At 42.5% G+C, this 24,444-nt stretch overlaps 1 protein-coding gene across 1 annotated transcript; it reads left to right on the top strand.

The window, feature by feature from the left end:
- Positions 1 to 6,890: 6,890 nt before the first annotated feature.
- LOC117506292 (band 4.1-like protein 3) lies at positions 6,891 to 22,702 on the top strand. Its single transcript, XM_034165780.1, has 3 exons — positions 6,891 to 6,989; positions 22,349 to 22,372; positions 22,463 to 22,702. The coding sequence occupies exons 1-3, from the start codon at positions 6,963 to 6,965 to the stop codon at positions 22,700 to 22,702; spliced, it is 291 nt and encodes a 96-aa protein (XP_034021671.1). The 5' UTR covers positions 6,891 to 6,962.
- The last annotated feature ends 1,742 nt before the right edge of the window (positions 22,703 to 24,444 follow it).

Here is a 24,444-nt window from a genome sequence, read left to right as displayed (position 1 = left end):
TGTATATTTAGGTGTGTATGGGTCATCTGGTTTGGGTGTGTATATTTGAGTTTGTATGGGTCATGTTGTTTGGGTGTGTATATTTAGGTATGTATGGGTCATGTGGTTTGGGTGTGTATGGGTCATGTGATTTTGGTGTGTATATTTAGATGTGTATGGGTCATGTGGTTTGGGTGTGTATGGGTCATGTGGTTTGGGTGTGTATATTTGGGTGTGTATAGGTCATGTGGTTTGCGTGTGTATATTTAGGTGTGTATGGGTCATGTGGTTTGCGTGTGTATATTTAGGTGTGTATGGGTCATGTGGTTTGGGTGTGTATATTTGGGTGTGTATGGGTCATGTGGTTTTATTGTGTATATTTGGGTGTGTATGGGTCATGTGGTTTGCGTGTGTATATTTGGGTGTGTATATTTAGGTGTGTATGGGTCATGTGGTTTGGGTGTGTATATTTAGGTGTGTATGGGTCATGTGGTTTGGGTGTGTATATTTAGGTGTGTATGGGTCATGTGGTTTGGGTGTGTATATTTAGGTGTGTATGGGTCATGTGGTTTGGGTGTGTATATTTGGGTGTGTATATTTAGGTGTGTATGGGTCATGTGTTTTGGGTGTGTATATTTGGGTGTGTATGGGTCTTGTGGTTTGGGTGTGTATATTTGGATGTGTATGGGTCATGTGGTTTGTGTGTGTATATTTGGGTGTGTATGGTTCATGTGGTTTGGGTGTGTATATTTAGGTGTGTATGGGTCATCTGGTTTGGGTGTGTATATTTGAGTTTGTATGGGTCATGTTGTTTGGGTGTGTATATTTAGGTATGTATGGGTCATGTGGTTTGGGGTGTGTATGGGTCATGTGATTTTGGTGTGTATATTTAAATGTGTATGGGTCATGTGGTTTGGGTGTGTATGGGTCATGTGGTTTGGGTGTGTATATTTGGGTGTGTATGGGTCATGTGGTTTGGGTGTGTATATTTGGGTGTGTATGGGTCATGTGGTTTGGGTGTGTATATTTGGGTGTGTATGGGTCATGTGGTTTGGGTGTGTATATTTGGGTGTGTATGGGTCATGTGGTTTGGGTGTGTATATTTTGGTGTGTATGGGTCATGTGGTTTGGGTGTGTATATTTGGGTGTGTATATTTGGGTGTGTATGGGTCATGTGGTTTGGGTGTGTATATTTGGGCGTGTATGGGTTATGTGGTTGGGGTGTGTATATTTGGGTGTGTATGGGTCATGTGGTTTGGGTGTGTATATTTGGGTGTGTATGGGTCATGTGGTTTGCGTGTGTATATTTAGGTGTGTATGGGTCATGTGGTTTGGGTGTGTATATTTGGGTGTGTATGGCTCATGTGTTTTGGGTGTGTATGGGTCATGTGGTTTGGGTGTGTATAGGTCATGTGGTTTGGGTGTGTATATTTGGGTGTGTATGGGTCATGTGGTTTGCGTGTGTATATTTAGGTGTGTATGGGTCATGTGGTTTGGGTGTGTATATTTGGGTGTGTATGGCTCATGTGTTTTGGGTGTGTATATTTGGGTGTGTATGGGTCATGTGGTTTTATTGTGTATATTTGGGTGTGTATGGGTCATGTTGTTTGCTTGTGTATATTTGGGTGTGTATATTTAGGTGTGTATGGGTCATGTGGTTTGGGTGTGTATATTTAGGTGTGTATGGGTCATGTGGTTTGGGTGTGTATATTTAGGTGTGTATGGGCCATGTGGTTTGGGTGTGTATATTTGTGTGTGTATGGGTCATGTGGTTTGGGTGTGTATATTTGGGTGTGTATGGGTCATGTGGTTTGGGTGTGTATATTTGGGTGTGTATGGGTCATGTGGTTTGGGTGTGTATATTTGGATGTGTGTGCGTCATGTGGTTTGGGTGTGTATATTTGGGCATGTATATTTGGGCGTGTATATTTGGTTGTGTATGGGTCATGTGGTTTGGGTGTGTATATTTAGGTGTGTATGGCTCATGTGGTTTGGGTGTGTATATTTAGGTGTGTATGGGTCATCTGGTTTGGGTGTGTATATTTTGAGTTTGTATGGGTCATGTTGTTGGGTGTGTATAGTTAGGTATGTATGGGTCATGTGGTTGGGTGTGTATGGGTCATGTGATTTTGGTGTGTATATTTAGAGTGTATGGTCATGTGGTTTGGGTGTGTATGGGTCATGTGGTTTGGGTGTGTATATGTGGGTGTGTATGGGTCATGTGGTTTGGGTGTGTATATTTTAGGTGTGTATGGGTCATGTGGTTTGCCGTGTGTATATTTAGGTGTGTATGGGTACATGTGGTTGGGTGTGTATATTGGGTGTGTATGGTCATGTGGGTTTTTATTGTGTATATTTGGGGTGGTATGGGTCATGTGGTTTGCGTATGTATATTTGGGTGTGTATATTAGGTGTGTATGGGTCATGTGGTTTGGGTGTGTATATTTAGTGTGTGTATGGGTCATGTGGTTTGGGTGTGTATATTTCGGTGTGTATGGGTCATGTGGTTTGGGTGTGTATATTTAGGTGTGTATGGGTCATGTGGTTTGGGTGTGTATATTTGGGTGTGTATATTTAGGTGTGTATGGGTCATGTGGTTTGGGTGTGTATATTTGGGTGTGTATGGGTCATGTGGTTTGGGTGTGTATATTTGGATGTGTATGGGTCATGTGGTTTGTGTGTGTATATTTGGGTGTGTATGGTTCATGTGGTTTGGGTGTGTATATTTAGGTGTGTATGGGTCATCTGGTTTGGGTGTGTATATTTGAGTTTGTATGGGTCATGTTGTTTGGGTGTGTATATTTAGGTATGTATGGGTCATGTGGTTTGGGTGTGTATGGGTCATGTGATTTTGGTGTGTATATTTAAATGTGTATGGGTCATGTGGTTTGGGTGTGTATGGGTCATGTGATTTGGGTGTGTATATTTAGATGTGTATGGGTCATGTGGTTTGGGTGTGTATATTTAGGTGTGTATGGGTCATGTGGTTTGGGTGTGTATATTTGGGTGTGTCTGGGTCATGTGGTTTGGGTGTGTATGGGTCATCTGGTTTGGGTGTGTATTTTTGGGCGTGTATGGGTCATCTGGTTTGTGGTGTGTATATTTTCGTGTGTATGGGTCATGTGGTTTGGGGTGTGTATATTTGGTGTGTATATTTGGGTGTGTATGGGTCATGTGGGTTTGGGGTGTGTTAGTTGGGGCGTGTATGGGTTTATGTGGTTGGGTGTGTATAATTTGGTGTGTAATGGGTCTGTGGTTTGGGTGTGTATAGTTGGGTGTGTGGGTCATGTGGTTTGGGGTGTGTATATTAGTTGTGTATGGGTCATGTGGTTTGGGTGTGTATATTTACGTGTGGTGGGGTCATGTGGTTGTGGTGTAGTGTATATTTTGTGGTGTGTATATTTGGGCGTGTATGTGTCATGTGGTTTGGGTGTGTATATTATTGGTGTGTATGGGTCATGTGGTTTTGGGTGTGTATATTTGGGTGTTGTATGGTTCCTGTGGTTTGGGTGTGTATATTTTGGGTGTGTATGGTCATGTGATTGGGTGTGTATATTTGGGTGTGTATGGTTCATGTGGTTTGGGTGTGTATATTTTGGGGTGTGTATGGGTCTGTGGTTTGGGTGTGTATATTTGGGTGTGTATGGTTCAGTGGTTGGGTGTGTATATTGGGTGTGTATGGTCATGTGGTTGGGGTGTATATTGGGGTGTACATTGGTCATGTGGTTTGGGTGTGTATATTGGGGTGTGGGAGGGGTCATGGTGGTTTGGGTGGGTATATTTGGGTGATGGTAATGGGGTGTCATTGGTGGTTTGGGTTGTGTATATTTGGGTGGGTTGGGTCATAGTGGGTTGGGGTGTGCATAATTTGGGTGTGTATGGGTCAGGTGGTTTGGGTGTGGTATATTTGTGGTGGGTATGGGTCATGTGGTTTTGGGTGTGGTATATTTGGGTTGTGTATGGGGTCATGTTGGTTTTGGGTGTGTATATTTGGGTTGTGTATGAGGTCATGTGGTTTGGGTGTGTATATTTGGGTGTGTATGGGTCATGTGGTTTGGGTGTGTATATTTGGGTGTGTATGGGTCATGTGGTTTGGGTGTGTATATTTGGGTGTGTATGGGTCATGTGGTTTGGGTGTGTATATTTGGGTGTGTATGGGTCATGTGGTTTGGGTGTGTATATTTGGGTGTGTATGGGTCATGTGGTTTGGGTGTGTATATTTGGGTGTGTATGGGTCATGTGGTTTGGGTGTGTATATTTGGGTGTGTATGGGTCATGTGGTTTGGGTGTGTATATTTGGGTGTGTATGGGTCATGTGGTTTGGGTGTGTATATTTGGGTGTGTATGGGTCATGTGGTTTGGGTGTGTATATTTGGGTGTGTATGGGTCATGTGGTTTGGGTGTGTATATTTGGGTGTGTATGGGTCATGTGGTTTGGGTGTGTATATTTGGGTGTGTATGGGTCATGTGGTTTGGGTGTGTATATTTGGGTGTGTATGGGTCATGTGGTTTGGGTGTGTATACTGTACTTGGGTGTGTATGGGTCATGTGGTTTGGGTGTGTATATTTGGGGTGTATGGGCATGTGGTTTGGGTTGGCATTTGGGTGTTATGGGTTGTGGTTGTGTGTATATTGGGTGTGTATGGGTCATGTGGTTTGGGTGTGTATATTTGGGTGTGTATGGGTCATGTGGTTTGGGTGTGTATATTTGGGTGTGTATTGGGTCATGTGGTTTGGGTGTGTATATTTGGGGGTGTATGGGTCATGTGGTTTGGGTGTGTATATTTGGGTGTGTATGGGTCATGTGTTGGGTGTGTATTATTTTGGGTGTGTATGGGTCATGGTGGTTTGGGTGTGTATATTTGGTGTGTATGGGTCATGTGGTTTGGGTGTGTATATTTGGGTGTGTATGGATGATCATGTGGTTTGGGTGTGTATATTTGGGTGTGTATGGATGATCATCTGGTTTGGGTGTGTATATTTGGGTGTGTATGGGTCCTGTGGTTTGGGTGTGTATATTTGGGTGTGTATGGGTCATGTTGTGTTTGGGTGTGGTCTATTTGGGTGTAGTATGGGTGCATGTGGTTTGGAGTGTATATTTAGGTGTGTAGGGTCATGTGGGTTGGGGTGGTATATTTGGGTGTGTATGGGTCATGTTGGGTTGGGTTGTGTATATTTGGGTGTGTATGGGGTACATTGATGGTTGGGTGTTATATTGAGTGTGGTATGGGTTCATGTGGTTTGGTTGTGTATATTGGGTGTGTATCGGGTCATCTGGTTTGCGGTGTGTTATATTAGGGGTCGTGTATGGGTCATGTGGTTTGGGTGTGTATATTTGGGTGTGTGCTGGGTCATGGTGGTTGGGTGTGTATATTAGGGTGTGTATCGGGTCATGTGGTTTGGGTGTGTGTATATTGAGGTGTGTATGGGTCCTGTGGTATTGGGTGTGTATATTTGGGTGTGTATGTGTCATGGTGGTTTTGGGTCGTGTATAATTTAGGTGTGGTATGTTCCTGTGGTTTTGTGGTGTATACTTTTGGTGGTGTGTATGGGTCATGTGGTTTTGGTGTGTATATTTGGGTGTGTATGGGTCATGTGGTTTGGGGTGTGTATATTTGGGTGTGTATGGGTCATGTGGTTTGGGTGTGTATTTGGGTGTGTATGGGTCATGTGGTTTGGATGTGTATATTTGGGTGTGTCTGGGTCATCTGGTTTGGGTGTGTATGGATCATCTGGTTTGGGTGTGTATATTTGGGTGTGTATGGGTCATGTGGTTTGGGTGTGTATATTTGGGTGTGTCTGGGTCATGTGGTTTGGGTGTGTATATTTGGGTGTGTATGGGTCATCTGGTTTGGGTGTGTCTATTTGGGTGTGTATGGGTCATCTGGTTTGGGTGTGTATATTTGGGCGTGTATGGGTTGTCTGGTTTGGGTGTGTATATTTGGGTTGTATTAGGTCATGTGGTTTGGGTGTGTATATTTGGGTGTGTATGGGTCATGTGGTTTGGGTGTGTATATTTGGGTGTGTATGGGTCATGTGGTTTGGGTGTGTATATTTGGGTGTATGGGTCATGTGGTTTGGGGGTGTATATTTGGGTGTGTATGGGTCATGTGGTTTGGGTGTGTATATTTGGGTGTGTATGGGTCATGTGGTTTGGGTGTGTATTTTTGGGCGTGTATGGGTCATCTGGTTTGGTGTGTATATTTGGGTGTGTATATTTGGTTGGGATGGGTCATTTTTGGGTGTGTGTATATTTGGGCGTGGGTTATGGGTTGGGGTGTATATTTTGGGTGTGTATGGGTCATGTGGTTTGGGTGTGTATATTTGGTGTGTATGGGTCATGTGGTTTGGGTGTGTATTTGGGTGTGTATGGTATGGGTCATGTGGTTTGTGTGTGTGTATCTTTGGGCGTTGTATGGTTACATGTGGTTTTGGGTGTGTCTATTTGGCTGTGTATGGGTCATGTGGTTTGGTTGTGTATATTGGGTGTGTATGGCGTCATGTGGTTTGGGTGTGTATATTTTGGGTGTGTAGGGTATGTGGTTGGGTGTGTATATTTGGGTGTGTATGGGGTCATGTGGTTTGGGTGTGTATATTTGGGTGTGTATGGGTCATGTGGTTTGGGTGTGTATATTTGGGTGTGTATGGGTCATGTGGTTTGGGTGTGTATATTTGGGTGTGTATGGGTCATGTGGTTTGGGTGTGTATATTTGGGTGTGTATGGGTCATGTGGTTTGGGTGTGTATATTTGGGTGTGTATGGGTCATGTGGTTTGGGTGTGTATATTTGGGTGTGTATGGGTCATGTGGTTTGGGTGTGTATATTTGGGTGTGTATGGGTCATGTGGTTTGGGTGTGTATATTTGGGTGTGTATGGGTCATGTGGTTTGGGTGTGTATATGTGATGGTCTGGTTGGAACACTGTGTTTACACACTCAGACACTTTGATTGTTTGTTTTTTAGACGGAGTTGACGGACACTGCGATGGATGGAGATCTGACAGCCACAGAGGTTTGTCCTCTTTCTTTATTCTGATGAACCTCCACTCGTTGAGAATGTAAGTGCAGCATGAACAGGGTTGCCACTTGTCCCGTAAAATACAGGATTGTCCTTTATTTGACAATGAATTGTTGTGTCCCGTATTGAATCAATATGGGATGTGAATTGTTCCATATTTTTCATAAATGTCATACACACACTCATCAAAACAGAATCATGAACAAAATAAAATAGAAGTATTGATGGCTGCCAGTGTCCCCTCTGTCCCTCTGTAGTCATCAAGTTCCCAGGTTGAAAAGGTTCTTGTCAGGCGGCTGTCTGCTCTTTGTTTTGTTGTGTGAATCACATTTATCATGTGATTATTTATTTATTGATTGATTGATTGATTTTATGTCTTTGTACAGTGCTTTGGTCAACTTTGTTGTTTTTAAATGTGCTCTATAAATAAACTGGATTGTATTGAGACATCGAACGTCTGGCAGCATTTTGAAGCAGCCTGAAGTTCACTGACACACATTCACATGTTGCTGTTTTGATACTTGTGGTTTATGTATCGAAGCTGAAGTGATTCAGTGAATTAAGTGATTAGGTGAATTCTTTGTATGTGAGGGTCCACTTGATGCTGTCATACATATGCCAGGCCTGTGCACCACACTGTCACGCTCTCACACAAACGAGACAACAAGCCGACATGGCACAGAACGGGTAAAAGAGCTACATGATGTAGCCACTGACGCTACCGGCTGAAGACTAAACGTTTTTCAGACAAACAGGGTCCATGTGGTTTGTCCGAGACGGAATATTTATGCCTTCAATGTACATTCAAACTGATTACAGTGTAATGAGAAACAAAAAAAAAGGAGACAGAACGCAGAAAAAAAAAGAAGAACGAGAATGCAACCCTTTCTCACGTCCACAGAGAAAGTGAATAAAAAGAGGGGATGAATTGTATGAATTATCAGTGCTTCTTAAAAGGTTGCACTGGGACTCCTGATTTCTCACAGGAACATTTTTGTTCACAGATGTTGTCTCACGGCGGTTTCCCAGTGAATTGAAGTTCGTCTGGACTGTACTAGTGAAAACTTAAGGCAAATTCATAACAACGTCCTGACAAAGAACGAGCGAGACACCAAAACATATTTTTCTGTACATGTCACAGACATGACGAGCGAAGCTCTTCACCATGTCACCATGTTAGCCATGATCATGCTTCGGTGCTTCGGCTCTGCCCCCCAGAAGATGAAAGATTAAATCATCTCCCTACTCCAAAAAAAATAAAATAAATAAAACAATGTAGAGGGTTTTTTGAAAATTTGTAGAGGGCACTGTTTTGCTGCGACCATGTGTGCGATCCTCAAAATATCAAATTTCATATCCAGCCAAACAACTATGAAATGTTTGGTGAGTTTTGGAGCATGGGAAAGGGCCGAAATTAGGTTTGAAAAGTCAGAATAATACTAATAAAAATAACTAGTACTGCAAGCAGTCATATACGGGCCCTCGTGTGTGTGCCACTGCCTCCCCGGGCCACCACGTCCCCTTGTGACCAGATGTGGGCAGGTGTATAGAGGGGCAGATACTCATCACACAGTTCAAGTTTCAAGCAAATCACACAATGCATGAAGGAGTTATGACATGTTGATGGGTCATCCACAAGGGTGTGCTCAGAGCACAAACACAGGGGTCAAGTGTGATCAGGGGCCAACCATCATCACACGTGAAGTTTCAAGTCAATCAGGCAAAGCATGAAGAAGTTATCATGACTTGATGTTCTATGGCAAAGGTTCAAAATGGTGGCGCCACAGCGGCCACACCCTTCAACATAGAGAAAAGCTTTCGATAACTTTTGGTCAGTATCATCTGTGGGTGATGTGGAAAAAATTTGAAGTGCATTGGACAAAATCCCTAGGAGGAGTTCGTTCAAATACAACATGTGGAAATCACGCCAAAATGACAAGAAAATTCAAAATGGCCGACTTCCTGTTTGGAGTAGACCCATGGTGCAAGAGACTTTTTTGTACGTCTATGCAAGTCACACGTGTACCAATTTTCATCTCCCTACTCCAAAAAAACCCCTATATGGAGGGGTTTTTGAAAGTTTCAAGGGGGCGCTATTGAGGCATTTTGCCCCGCCCATGGGCGACGCCCCTATGAATTGTAAGAGGTTGTCGTGCTCGACCTGTGTATCAATTTTCCTGATGACATGACAAATTTAAAGCCATCAAAATTCATGGCGAAGGGGCGATATTCGATACTCCGCCACACGGACGCCGTTACTCGTAACTTCACGGCGTTCATCGCCTTCATTCACCAATTTGTTCTGTATGTTTTAGAAGTGGAATGAAGTTGATTGGGTTAAGTATGTGACATCAGGACCTGTTAAAGTAAAAATAGGACATTTCCTGTTACCACCGGGGGGCGCTATGAGTTAGGTGGGAAGTTAATATATGCTGACGTTCAGGGCGGAGCCCTCATCATGTCCAGCAAGTTTGAAGGATCTACGATGAAGTATGTGGGCGTGACAGCCGGATCAGGCTCACACAGAGCAGATCGGCTGCACTCAGGCCCTAATAATAAATAATAATAATAATAATAATAATAATAATAAGTGGCTTGTTTGTAGCCACATGTTTAGTATTGTGTTGGATGAACTATTTTAAAACATTTATTAGGTTGCATGTTTTGGACCTTTGAACGAAAACCAATTCTTGTAGTGAGTTAAGTGTTTTATTCTTTCAGTGCAACTATCAAAATCCACTGTTGCTGTCTTATTCATCAGGACTTTTGATGTCCATCCACTTTTGTTCTTGTTAACTTTTTTCATTTTATATATATATATATATATATATATATATATATATATACGAGGTCTATTAGAAAAGTATCCGACCTTATTATTTTTTTCAAAAACCATATGGATTTGAATCACGTGTGATTACATCAGACATGCTTGAACCCTCGTGGGCATGCGAGAGTTTTTTCACGCCTGTCGGTTACGTCATTCGCCTGTGGGCAGTCTTTGAGTGAGGAGTCGTCCACCCGCTCGTCGATTTTTTTCATTGTTTAGGAATGGCTCAGAGACTGTTGCTTTGTTTGATCAAATTTTTTTCAAAACTGTAAGGCACAACTGAGTGGACACCATTCGATAAATTCAGCTGGTTTTCGGTAAAAATTTTAACGGCTGATGAGAGATTTTGGTCTGGTAGTGTCGCTTTAAGGACGGTCCACGGCGCCTGACGGCGATGTGCGCTTCGAGGCGGCAGCGTCTCGCCGTTTCAAGTTGAAAACTTCCACATTTCAGGCTCTGTTGACGCAGTAAGTCGTCAGAGAACAGAGAACTTTAAGAAGAAGTCGGCATGAGGAGTTTATTCAGACATTCCATTGTTAACGGTCATTTTGTAATGAAAGAACATGCGGGCAGAGTCGCATGTCGGGCCGGACCCAACCTTAACGGGCAAGTTGGAACATGCCCAAGCTGTTAAACAATTTCTCAGTTACTCACTTGTTGAAAGCCATTAAAAGCCGCCTGAATTCTACAAATGGTTTTCAACACGGAGGTGTTTTTCCTGTCGCGGCGCACACAGATTTGCCGAGTCGTCACGGAAACGACTCGGCGAATTTGCGCGTACGTCTTTCATTAAAAAAATGTCCTTAAACAGTGGAATGTCCGCATAAAGTCCTCATGCCGGCCTCTTCTGAATCTTCTCTGTTCTCTCACGATGTCCTGGGTGAATTAAGCCTTAAATTAGGATGTTTTCAGCTCGAAACAGGCCGACGACGGTGCCTGGAAGCGCTGTGCGATGTCCCGCTCCGTGGGAAGTCCTTACACCGACAGAAACACCCCATAATCTCTCATCAGCCGTTAAACTTTTCACAGAAAACCATCTTAATTTCTCGAATAGTGTCCACTCGGATATTCCTCACAGGTCCAGAAAAAATTTTGATAAAGCAACGCGCGCCGTCTCGAGCAGCGTGTGAAACAAAGGAATTCAGCCGAGAGGGCGGGACCACATCTCACTCAAGGCCTGCCCACAGGGAAATGACGTCACCGACACGCGTGAAAAAACTCACGCATGCGCACGAGGGTTCAAGCATGATTGGTGTAATCGCATGTCATTCAAATCCATATAGTTAAAAAAAAAATAAAAGGGTCGGTTTATTATCTAAGAGACCTCGTATATATACACACACTCACACAAGCTGGGGTACACGGCGCTGCCTGGGTTAACCTGTTTTAGACATAAGCCAAATGCCAATCATTTTAATCAAAACAGTTGTTAAAACATTTGTTTTTGTAATGCTGATGTCTTATAAATATAATAGTTAGCAGAACTATAAGAGTTGGACTCCCCAAACTAAGTGGAAACACTTGGTTAAAAGACAAACACAATTGAAGTCCTTCAAGCAGACTCTGTTTTGAAATCAAATTTAGAACAAAATTACACACAAAAGGTGGGTAACAGTAAATGTAAATATCAATGAATCAAAATTGAGGTGGTGGTGTGTTTTACTGTTTTTACATTACAATTTTACAAACATAAAATGAATGTATTCAGACAGGAAGGTAAACTGGGTTGTACAGGACAGTCAGGTGTTTAACAGTTGAGAACATAAAGTAGCTGAAGAAAGGGATTAAATAAACAGAGATGGCCAACACATATACAGTAGATTCAGTAGATTCTCACAAATCCAACAAGACCAAGCATTCATGATATGCACACTCTTAAGGCTATGAAATTGGACTATTAGTAAAAAAAAAAAAAAGTAGAAAAGGGGGTGTTCACAATAATAGTAGTGTAAGTAAGTAAGTAAGTAAGGTTTATTTATATAGCACCTTTCAAGATAGAAATCACAAAGTGCTTCACATAAGAACAAAGAAATTAAAAGCAGCAGAAACATAGAACCATAAAACTAGGTAAAAGCCAGCCTATACAAAAGGATCTTTAGCTTCACTTTAAATGTTTCAACAGAGTCCACGGAGCGTAGGTCCAAAGGCAATGCATTCCACATTTTAGGTGCCACCACCTCGAAAGCACAGTCTCCCCTGGTCTTCAGTCTTGTCCTAGGCACAACCAATAGGCCCAGGTCCGAAGACCTCAGAGACCTGCTTGTCACATATGGATGTAATAACTCGGTGATATAAGATGGCATTTGACCGTGCAGAGCTCTAAAAGTCAGTACTAGAATTTTAAATTGGAGTCTGAAATGGATGGGGAGCCAGTGCAAGGAGGAGAGGATTGGGGTTATATGTGACCTCTTTGATGACCTCGTCAGCAGCCTCGCAGCCACATTCTGAACCATTTGTAAGCGGTCCAAAGAGGATTTGCTAAGGCTAAAAAATAGTGAGTTACAGTAATCCAGACGTGACGACACAAATGCATGAATGATCATCTCCAACTCTGCCCGAGACACAATGTTGCGCAGACAGGCAATATTACGCAAATGGAAAAAAACAAGACTCTGCCAGGCGGGTAACATATGTGTCAAAGTTGAGGGAGTGATTGAACGTAACACCCAAGTTCCTCACTGCTGAGCGAACAAAAGGGGCCAGAGAACCAAGATTCCCAACCACAGTGGGAACAAACTTGTCAGGGGCACAAACAAGGACCTCAGTTTTTGCTATATTTAAAGACAAATAGTTGGCCGCCATCCAGCCGCCAATAACCTCAAGACAGCTCTGAAGAGCAAATACCCTAGAGACAGTTTGAGGAGTAAATGAAATATACAGCTGGATGTCATCCGCATAACAGTGGTAGGAGACATCTTTAAAACTGCTCAAGACATGACCAAGTGGGAGCAAATATAGAGCAAACAATATAGGTCCCAGAACAGAACCTTGAGGCACACCACAGGATAACATGGCAGAGGAGGACATAAATTTACCAGTAGCAACAGCGAAAGTCCTGTGTGAAAGATAAGATAAAAACCAGTCCAGAGCAGACCCAGAAATGCCCACCCAAGTCCTTAGTCTCTCAACTAAAACTCCATGATCCACCGTGTCAAAAGCTGCAGAGAGATCCAAAAGGACAAGCACAGAATATTCACCTGCATCTCTGCGCATTAAAATATCATTTGGAACTCTGAGAAGGGCAGTTTCTGTAGAGTGCAAGTGACGGAACCCAGACTGGAATTTATCAAGAATATTATGTTCAGCTAAAAGCTCATTAAGCTGTTTGGCCACCACTTTCTCTAAGACTTTGGAAATAAAAGGCAACTGTTGTGTGTTGGGGGGTTTGGCTGGATGTTTTTGTGTTGTTTTCTTTTCTTTGCTCTCCAGGTGGTATGCAAACTGGTTTTTGTCTGTGGAGAAGGTGCTGGCAGAAGAATCCTTCACCCTCATCAGTATGATTTGCAGCACCTGTGGATGATGCTCACGTGCAAACTTAAAGACTTTCAGCTGAAGCAGATAATGAGATGGCGTTCTGCATTTAAGCCATGAGTGATTCAAGCAGAATTGCCGGGAACTCGACCTTGTGACGTTCGTTTGTGAGACGCTGAGGACCGCGCCTGGATTTGACACATCGTGCCTGTGAAGGAGGACGGGTGAGGGACACATGCTGTCAGCACACATCAGAGGTGACTGATTGTCTGAATAAGTGTTAATAGTAATTTAGTATTTTGTTACGCAGTATATTTGAACATTGATGAGAACTGTGCAGCTCGCTTCTCATGGCCGTGGCGTGCGGACTGATGATCCTCCACCTGTTGTGAGAAGCTGCAGACCTGAATGTGTTGCTGATAGTGTGTGCCTTTGAAGGATATTAGTTGTAGCTGTTGACTTACCTCACCTCTTCTATCCTTCACAGAGTCAGTTTGTCGTGTCCACCTGGGGGGTGTTTGGCGGTGAATGTGAGTCCAGAAGCGCTGGGCTTTGATCCCTTTGGGCGCTGGAGAGCGCGCTGTCCTTCACTCCGCCAGACAAACGCACTTTTATGTTGTACACCGAGTGTTGCACAAGAGAGGGATAATAAAATTGTTTTGTTTTTTGGAACCGCTTTCTGGTTATTTAGCGCTGGGTTCAGTCAGACGCAGGTCCGCTCCTCATCCTGCGTCGGCACATAACACTAACTTTGAAATTGGTCTAAAATTTTGAAGGAGTGAAGGATCAGCATTAGGCTTTTTTAAAAGAGGGTTAATAACTGCCTGTTTAAAATACTGAGGGACATAGCCGGAAAGCAGTGATCTATTTATTATCAATAAGACAACCGGGCCAATAGAATGGAAGACCTGTTTAAAAAAGGAGGTAGGGAAGATATCAAGTGGGCAGGAGGAAGGCTTCAATCTGTCCACCAGACCAGTGAGCTCTTTCAGTGATATAGGTTTAAAACTATCCAGAACTGATGGCCGGGTAAGATAGAGGACAGGAAAACAAAGAGAGGGATTAATATTTGCCCTGATATCACAAATTTTACTGATAAAAAGGACAAAAAATTGTCACAGTCTTCATCTGACTGAATGATAGCAGCAGGAGATGCAGGTGTAACAATGTCTCTGATTGTGTCAAACAAAATTTTTGGATTCCGTCGGTTGTTAGAAATTAAAGTGGAAAAATAAGCAGCCCTCACATCTTTCACCATATTATTAAAAGAGATTAAAAGCTCCTTTAAATGAAGGAGGTGGACCTGGAGCTTTGTAGATTTCCACAACCGCTCCACTTTCCCACATGATCTCTTAACACTACGAATACTGTCATTCATCCAGGGGGAGGAGTTATTCAGAGGGGCGTGTCTGGTTTTAAAAGGAGCCACTCTGTCCAAAATTGAGAGACAATGATGATTAAAAGAATTAACTAAAATATCAACATCATCTAAACTAAACAACTCATCAAGGTTAAAAGCAGCAGAAAATACATCTGCAGTAAAATGATTAAAAATGTGAGAGCAGATCACAGGAGGAGCAGACGGACAATCCAGATTAAGAGAGAAATTAAAGAGAATACAAACATGATTAGAAATAAAAAAAATCCTCAGAATAAATAGACTCAATATTAAGACCCAGAGTAAAAACAAGATCTAAAACATGACCTTTGCTGTGTGTGGGGCCAGACACGTGTTGGATCAAATTGAAAGATTCCATCAGACTGATGAATTTAGCAGCAGATTTATCAGAAGCATCATCAACATGGAAATTAAAATCACCAACAATTAAAAGTCTGGACAGCTTGAGAGTTGTAGATAAAAAGTCACTAATCTCCTTGAGGAAGGAAGTGCATTGACCAGGTGGACGATATATTAAAACACAATAAAAAGGATTAGTTCTCACAACTTTTAAAATCAGTGATTCAAAAGATGGAAACGATTCTGTGGCATTCAGTCAGTGAGTTTGTCAGTTTTGTGGAACAAACAGGTGTGAATCAGGTGTCCCCTATTTAATGATGAAGCCAGCACCTGTTGAACATGCTTTTCTCTTTGAAAGCCTGAGGAAAATGAGACGTTCAAGACATTGTTCAGAAGAACAGTGTAGTTTGATTAAAAAGTTGATTGGAGAGGGGAAAACTTACACGCAGGTGCAAAAAATTATAGGCTGTTCATCTACAATGATCTCCAATGCTTTAAAATGGACAAAAAAAACAGAGACGTGTGGAAGGAAACGGAAAACAACCATCAAAATGGATAGAAGAATAACCAGAATGGCAAAGGCTCACCCATTGATCAGCTCCAGGATGATCAAAGACAGTCTGGAGTTACCTGTAAGTGCTGTGACAGTTAGAAGACGCCTGTGTGAAGCTAATTTATTTGCAAGAATCCCCCGCAAAGTCCCTCTGTTAAATAAAAGACATGCAGAAGAGGTTACAATTTGCCAAAGAACACATCAACTGACCTAAAGAGAAATGGAGGAATATTTTGTGGACTGATGAGAGTAAAATTGTTCTTTTTGGGTCCAAGGGCTGCAGACAGTTTGTGAGACGACCCCCAAACTCTGAATTCAAGCCACAGTTCACAGTGAAGACAGTGAAGCATGGTGGTGCAAGCATCATGATATGGGCATGTTTCTCCTACTATGGTGTTGGGCCTATATATCACATACCAGGTATCATGGATCAGTTTGGATATGTCAAAATACTTGAAGAGGTCATGTTGCCTTATGCTGAAGAGGACATGCCCTTGAAATGGGTGTTTCAACAAGACAATGACCCCAAGCACACTAGTAAACCAGCAAAATCTTGGTTCCAAACCAACAAAATTAATGCCTCGCAGATGTGAAGAAATCATGAAAAACTGTGGTTATACAACTAAATACTAGTTTAGTGATTCACAGGATTGGTAAAAAAGCAGTTTGAACATAATAGTTTTGAGTTTGTAGCTTCAACAGCAGATGCTACTATTATTGTGAACACCCCCTTTTCTACTTTTTTTTTTTTTACTAATAGCCCAATTTCATAGCCTTAAGAGTGTGCATATCATGAATGCTTAGTCTTGTTGGATTTTTGAGAATCTACTGAATCTACTGGTACCTTGTTTCCCATGTAACAATAAGAAATATACTCAAAACCTGGATTAATCTTTTTAGTCACATAGCACTACTATTATTCTGAACACTACTGTATAAAAACTTGCTGATGATTTCACAACACTTGTATAAACTTTGATTAAGGAATCATAATGTTTAGAAATGAGTAAGTGAGAATAGAAGGAGAGGAAGTGCCAAAGTACTAAAAGAAAGAAAGGAAAAAAATCAAACAGATAATCATGGCAGACAGAAGAACACAAAGAATGAAATGAGAGAATCAGCTCAGTTATTACTCCAAATTGTTGACGTTCTAATAAGCTGTCTGTGTGCGGTCCACATAACGTGTGAGTGGTAAGATGGCGGCCAGTTCATTTCATTGGTTTGGAGTGTGTGGACCACTGAGACATCCAGTGTTCGATACAGATCAGTGGTCCTGCTCCATCTCTGCCACGTGTTGAAGTAACTGGACATTTCTGTCTTCCTGACAAAGAACACATTTATTCCAGACTGTGGTCAGGGCCCATGTGTCTGACATTCCAGGCCCAGCAGGGTCCACTGACTTGAATAGTTTGGCCATTGTCTCACAGTTCACTATGCCACTTAAAGAATAGTATGTACTAGCTCTAGCACCACCAATCCAGCATCAGCTGAAACCACCAGGAAGGTACATCATCTGCAGCACAGTCACATGGAACAGTACAACAGGCCAGTCAAGGTCATCTGAGAGCATACAAATGTACATACAGATCAGTCTCAAAAAGTGAGATCAGCATCAGACCCAAACCAACTGAATACTGATGTTTTGACCAATGAAATAACATTTTCAAATCAGTTTGAAATATGGTGCGTATGGACTCACAGCCCTTCATAAATGTTTGCTACTCAGCTAGATTGCTGATGTTAGCCAAATATGTTAGCTAGCTAGCTTGCTTAATAATGAGGATTAATAAACATAGTGCTCATATAAATGCATTTAATTAAAAACTTTCACATGTTCATTGTTGAGTATTGAGGAAAAACTGCTCATATATTTCTTGCAGCAATCAAATCTGCACCAACAAGTTGCTGCAGAGAATAGTGGATGACAAAAAGCTGCTGCAGGTCAGATTATTTTTCGAGTTCCATCTACTGGATAATTCTTGTAAACAGCAATTAATGAAACATTGGGAAGTTGGGTACTGTGTTCTTCTCATTAGTCACAGTTCAAAAACATGTATAAATCACCAATGTTAGCTATTTTAATGGTTTTACAATTATTTAGTGACTTGAATGCTAGCCATATGTTGTTATGTAGGTGCTAGCATGTTGTAAATAGTACTACTGTATTCCTCATCCTTGAATATGTAGGATTAGCTGCCAAAATCAAGAGCCTTGAAGGTCTAGAGCCTGAACAACTGATAAAACAACATCCCGTGGCAGCCATCTTGAAAAATGGCCGTCTCTGCAATGCTCCTATAGCCAAATGATCTGGTTGGTTTGCTCTAACTGTGTGCCAAATTCATGCATTAATCGTCAAAGTCACGATTCCCTCAAATATTGCACACGTCTGTTCCACTATTAACCAGTGATTGTGACTGTTTAAAAATGGGCAACAGGGGCAGGCTTTTGCCTGTCCAAATATCCTGACTGACCTTTGACCTCATGGTTCATTCATTTAATGCTGTAATATATATTAGAACAGTTCCTGTTGGGGAAAGTGTAGTGACACGGACCCACAACAGGGGACGCAAATGAACGATCAATAGATGAGCCAAAAGGTAACAATTTAATGTTGTGAATGTGCACAACGAATATACAGACAATCTCAGAATCTGATAGTAGTCAATACACAAAGGTGACGTGTGGGCAGGCTCGAGGATAGAAGACGTCTGTCCTGAGAAGAGCCGGGACCACACGATTTCCACCACCACAGAACCCGGTGAATACTGGAGCCGCCAAGTCCCGAATTCCCAGGTGATCACCGTCCCCGACTGTCAGATCTGGTACTGCTGGCGAAGAACAAAGACAGTCAAGTGTGGGTGTGTGTACACCCAGTAACAACAACAGTCAGAAGGTGGAAAGTCACCTCCACCTCTAATCACACACTCGTGCAGCTCCTGTCTAACCACTTATCTGGTTTGGGTGTGAAGCGAAGCCGTCGCTGTTCACACCATACACCAATCCACAGATAATGAAACGCCACAGGAATACGGCTGCAAAGAAGTTCAGGTTATTATTCAATGATTTAGGTCAGCAGAGAAAAGTACCTTCACAGGTAGATAATATCTCGGCAGCGAGGTGGAGATGACATCCGGCTTTTATGGAGTGATGAAATGAAGATGGGTGACAGCTGTCATGAGTTGATGTGTGACAGCTGTCACCCCTGGCTGTGTCCGTGGCGGCAGCGCCCTCTCGTGCCTGAAGCCCGCACTTCAGGCAGGGCGCCCTCTGGTGGTGGGCCAGCAGTACCTCCTCTTCTGGCGGCCCACACAACAGTTCATTTAAGGGAAAAATGAATAATACGAGCGAAGCGTCATGCAGTGTCACGAAGCTCGCTCATGGTACAGGGAGTCCTCATTAGAAAGTGCCAAATTCTTAATCCACAGTAAAACAGGAAATGTTCAAGTGTCAAACACTTCCTGGATTAACAAATGAGATCCCATGGAATCTTACGGGAACTCAGTGGCAACCTCACACTCAAACAGGAAGTGCCAAATTTTCAGTCACAGTGAAACAGGAAATGTCAAATGTTGAACACTTCCTGACATGGGTGGAGCTAGAGTAGAGGCCGGGGCTTCACTGGACTCCCCTGAAATCTGATTAGACATAGATGATTGACATGTCATGGCACCACACGTCTGGTTGAAAGAGCTGCATTTTGAAATCAGTGAGTCACATTGACTGCTAGGTTCCTCCTGTCCAGTAGTTGGTGCTGTGTACCACAAAACGTTCTAATCCAGCTTAATAGAAGAAGAAAAATGTTTGCTCCAGATTTGAACTGAACACATCGTTTGAACTATGGACTTCTAATCACACCAAACTTATATTGGTGAGTAAACGACTGTATTTTATGACAGAAATGAGGTCCAGGTTGTTAAAAGCAGCATTTCTCCTTTAATTTGGGTTGTCTTATATACACATGTTTAAGCTAACAGACAGCAGCTGATTCATGCTCTGTTGTCTTATTAGTGCAGCAGATCAATCAATCAATCAATTCTTTTATATAGCGCCAAATCACAACAAACAGTTGCCCCAAGGCGCTCCATATTGTAAGGCAAGGCCATACAATAATCACGTAAAACCCCAATGGTCAAAACGACCCCCTGTGAGCAAGCACCTGGCCACAGTGGGAAGGAAAAACTCCCTCTCAACAGGAAGAAACCTCCAGCAGAACCAGGCCCAGGGAGGGGCAGTCCTCCGCTGGGACTGGTTGGGGCCGAGGGAGAGAACCAGGAAAAAGACATGCTGTGGAGGGGAGCAGAGACCGATCACTAATGATTAAATGCAGAGTGCTGCATACAGAGCAAAAAGAGAAAGAAACAGTGCATCATGGGAACCCCCCAGCAGTCTACGTCTATAGCAGCATAACTAAGGGATGGTTCAGGGTCACCTGATCCAGCCCTAACTATAAGCTTTAACAAAAAGGAAAGTTTTAAGCCTAATCTTAAAAGTAGAGAGGGTGTCTGTCTCCCTGATCTGAATTGGGAGCTGGTTCCACAGGAGAGGAGCCTGAAAGCTGAAGGCTCTGCCTCCCATTCTACTCTTACAAACCCTAGGAACTACAAGTAAGCCTGCAGTCTGAGAGCGAAGCGCTCTATTGGGGTGATATGGTACTACGAGGTCCCTAAGATAAGATGGGACCTGATTATTCAAAACCTTATAAGTAAGAAGAAGAATTTTAAATTCTATTCTAGAATTAACAGGAAGCCAATGAAGAGAGGCCAACATGGGTGAGATATGCTCTCTCCTTCTTGTCCCCGTCAGTACTCTAGCTGCAGCATTTTGAATTAACTGAAGGCTTTTTAGGGAACTTTTAGGACAACCTGATAATAATGAATTACAATAGCCCAGCCTAGAGGAAACAAATGCATGAATTAGTTTTTCAGCATCACTCTGAGACAAGACCTTTCTAATTTTAGAGATATTGCGTAAATGCAAAAAAGCAGTCCTACATATTTGTTTAATATGCGCTTTGAATGACATATCCTGATCAAAAATGACTCCAAGATTTCTCACAGTATTACTAGAGGTCAGGGTAATGCCATCCAGAGTAAGGATCTGGTTAGACACCATGTTTCTAAGATTTGTGGGGCCAAGTACAATAACTTCAGATTTATCTGAGTTTAAAAGCAAGAAATTAGAGGTCATCCATGTCTTTATGTCTGTAAGACAATCCTGCAGTTTAGCTAATTGGTGTGTGTCCTCTGGCTTCATGGATAGATAAAGCTGGGTATCATCTGCGTAACAATGAAAATTTAAGCAATATTGTCTAATAATACTGCCTAAGGGAAGCATGTATAAAGTGAATAAAATTGGTCCTAGCACAGAGCCTTGTGGAACTCCATAATTAACTTTAGTCTGTGGAGAAGATTCCCCATTTACATGAACAAACTGTAATCTATTAGACAAATATGATTCAAACCAGCGCAGTGCCTTTAATACCTATGACATGCTCTAATCTCTGTAATAAAATTTTATGGTCAACAGTATCAAAAGCAGCACTGAGGTCCAACAGAACAAGCACAGAGATGAGTCCACTGTCCGAGGCCATAAGAAGATCATTTGTAACCTTCACTAATGCTGTTTCTGTACTATGATGAATTCTAAAACCTGACTGAAACTCTTCAAATAGACCATTCCTCTGCAGGTGATCAGTTAGCTGTTTTACAACTACCCTTTCAAGAATTTCTGAGAGAAAAGGAAGGTTGGAGATTGGCCTATAATTAGCTAAGATAGCTGGGTCAGGTGATGGCTTTTTAAGTAATGGTTTAATTACTGCCACCTTAAAAGCCTGTGGTACATAGCCAACTAACAAAGTGCTGGTCCGTTGTATGTCATTTGTCTCTCGAATGCATCACTATTGCCAGTCTGAAACTCCACCACATCCAAAGAAGTGAAAACATTTGCAAATATACAGATGTGAGTGGGAAGAGTTGAACCCCTGGCTTGACAGTGTGGTTGGCAATGAAGCAAACTATAGGCAAACAAGTATTTTTGTTTTTTTTTCCTCTTAAACTAAAAATGTCCTCACTTTAAAGATTCAAATTATTGGTATTTAAGTTTATTATTGCACATTTCAGTGACTGCACAGTTTGTCATGAACAGTTTCGTGTTAAGCTTTAAGTTTGACTAAATGCTTTTTTCAAAATGAAATATCTCACTCCCTGGGTGGTGGCCCCTGCCCTGAGGAGCCGTGGTGGGCCTCCTGTATTTTCATTTCTCAAAGGTGGCAACCCTAAGTATGACCTACATCAGTGTAGCATTGGCAACTGAAATGGGAGTCAGTGCAGTGTTTATTAAATATGCTTTCACATGGTCCAAACCGGTTTCACATGGTCTTAAACCGGTTTCACATGGTCTTAAACAAGTTTCACATGGTCCTAAACTGCTTTCAGATGCTCTTAAATTGGTTTCAGATGGTCTTAAATCAGTTTCAGATGCTCTTTAACTTATTTCATATGATTCTAAAGTGGTTTCAGATTATCCTAAGATGGTTTCAGATTGACTTAAACTGGTTTCAGATGTGCTAAACCGGTTTCAGATGGTCTTAAACAAGTTTCAAATAGTCCTAAACTGGTTTCAGATGGTCTTAAACTGGTTTCAGATGTGCTAAACCGGTTTCAGATGGTCTTAAACTGGTTTCAGATGGTTCTAAACAAGTTTCAGATGTGCTAAACCAGTTTCAGATGGTCCTAAACTGCTTTATTCAATTTGTCTTTCAGTCTGATCAAGATGAAGAAGTTCAGGTAATATCCGTTATCTCATCCAATCAGTGATTAGAGCTCCAGTGGTCAGCTGGTCACATGACCACTCAGCAGTTCTTTGGTTCTCAGGAGGTACTGGGGAGCCCTGAGGAGGCCCTGCAGCCCCAGAAAGCCATCAGTGCTCTAAGACGCTCCTTCCTAGAGGGAGGAGGAGGAGCAGACGGATGTGCGTCAGAGTGGGAGCGACGCCTTGCCTCATCACCTCTACGACGACTCGATGACTCCCCCATGATAGAGCCGCTGGAACCAGACCAGGTGAGGGCCCAGTGTAAGCCCCGCCTTATGCTGTCTGAAGCGCACGCCCATCTCTAGGTGACGAGGAAAGCTGACACGTGTTCTTAGAGTATCCTGAAGAATCGAAAAAAGATAAAATGCTACCAGTGCCAACACAACTAACAAGGCCAAAAAATGCTACCAGTGCCAACACAACTTACAGGGCCAAAAAATGCTACCAGTGCCAACACAACTAACAGGGCCAAAAAAATGCTACCAGTGCCAACACAACTAACAGGGCCAAAAAATGCTACCAGTGCCAACAAAACTAACAAGGCCAAAAAATGCTACCAGTGCCAACAAAACTAACAAGGCCAAAAAATGCTACCAGTGCCAACACAACTTACAGGGCCAAAAAATGCTACCAGTGCCAACAAAACTAACAAGGCCAAAAAACGCTACCAGTGCCAACACAACTAACAGGGCCAAAAAATGCTACCAGTGCCAACACAACTAACAGGGCCAAAAAATGCTACCAGTGCCAACAAAACTAACAAGGCCAAAAAATGCTACCAGTGCCAACACTACTAACAGGGCCAAAAAATGCTACCAGTGCCAACACAACTAACAGGGCCAAAAAATGCTACCAGTGCCAACACAACTAACAAGGCCAAAAAATGCTGCCAGTGCCAACACAACTTACAGGGCCAAAAAATGCTACCAGTGCCAACAAAACTAACAAGGCCAAAAAAATGCTACCAGTGCCAACACAACTAACAAGGCCAAAAAATGCTACCAGTGCCAACACAACTAACAGGGCCAAAAAATGCTACCAGTGCCAACAAAACTAACAAGGCCAAAAAATGCTACCAGTGCCAACACAACTAACAGGGCCAAAAAATGCTACCAGTGCCAACAAAACTAACAAGGCCAAAAAATGCTACCAGTGCCAACACAACTAACAGGGCCAAAAAATGCTACCAGTGCCAACAAAACTAACAAGGCCAAAAAATGCTACCAGTGCCAACACAACTTACAGGGCCAAAAAATGCTACCAGTGCCAACACAACTAACAAGGCCAAAAAATGCTACCAGTGCCAACACAACTAACAGGGTCAAAAAATGCTACCAGTGCCAACACAACTAACAAGGCCAAAAAATGCTACCAGTCAATCAATCAATCAATCAGTTTTTTTTATATAGCGCCAAATCACAACAAACAGTTGCCCCAAGGCGCTTTATATTGTAAGGCAAGGCCATACAATAATTATGTAAAACCCCAACGGTCAAAACGACCCCCTGTGAGCAAGCACTTGGCTACAGTGGGAAGGAAAAACTCCCTTTTAACAGGAAGAAACCTCCAGCAGAACCAGGCTCAGGGAGGGACAGTCTTCTGCTGGGACTGGTTGCGGCTGAGGGAGAGAACCAGGAAAAAGACATGCTGTGGAGGGGAGCAGAGATCGATCACTAATGATTAAATGCAGAGTGGTGCATACAGAGCAAAAAGAGAAAGAAACACTCAGTGCATCATGGGAACCCCCCAGCAGTCTAAGTCTATAGCAGCATAACTAAGGGATGGTTCAGGGTCACCTGATCCAGCCCTAACTATAAGCTTTAGCAAAAAGGAAAGTTTTAAGCCTAATCTTAAAAGTAGAGAGGGTGTCTGTCTCCCTGATCTGAATTGGGAGCTGGTTCCACAGGAGAGGAGCCTGAAAGCTGAAGGCTCTGCCTCCCATTCTACTCTTACAAACCCTAGGAACTACAAGTAAGCCTGCAGTCTGAGAGCGAAGCGCTCTATTGGGGTGATATGGTACTACGAGGTCCCTAAGATAAGATGGGAC

Source organism: Thalassophryne amazonica, unplaced genomic scaffold (assembly GCF_902500255.1).
Source record: "Thalassophryne amazonica unplaced genomic scaffold, fThaAma1.1, whole genome shotgun sequence".
NCBI classification, from domain to species: Eukaryota; Metazoa; Chordata; class Actinopteri; order Batrachoidiformes; family Batrachoididae; genus Thalassophryne; species Thalassophryne amazonica.
Note: the sequence above shows the minus strand (reverse complement) of the source record. Positions and strands in the feature narration are given on the sequence as shown.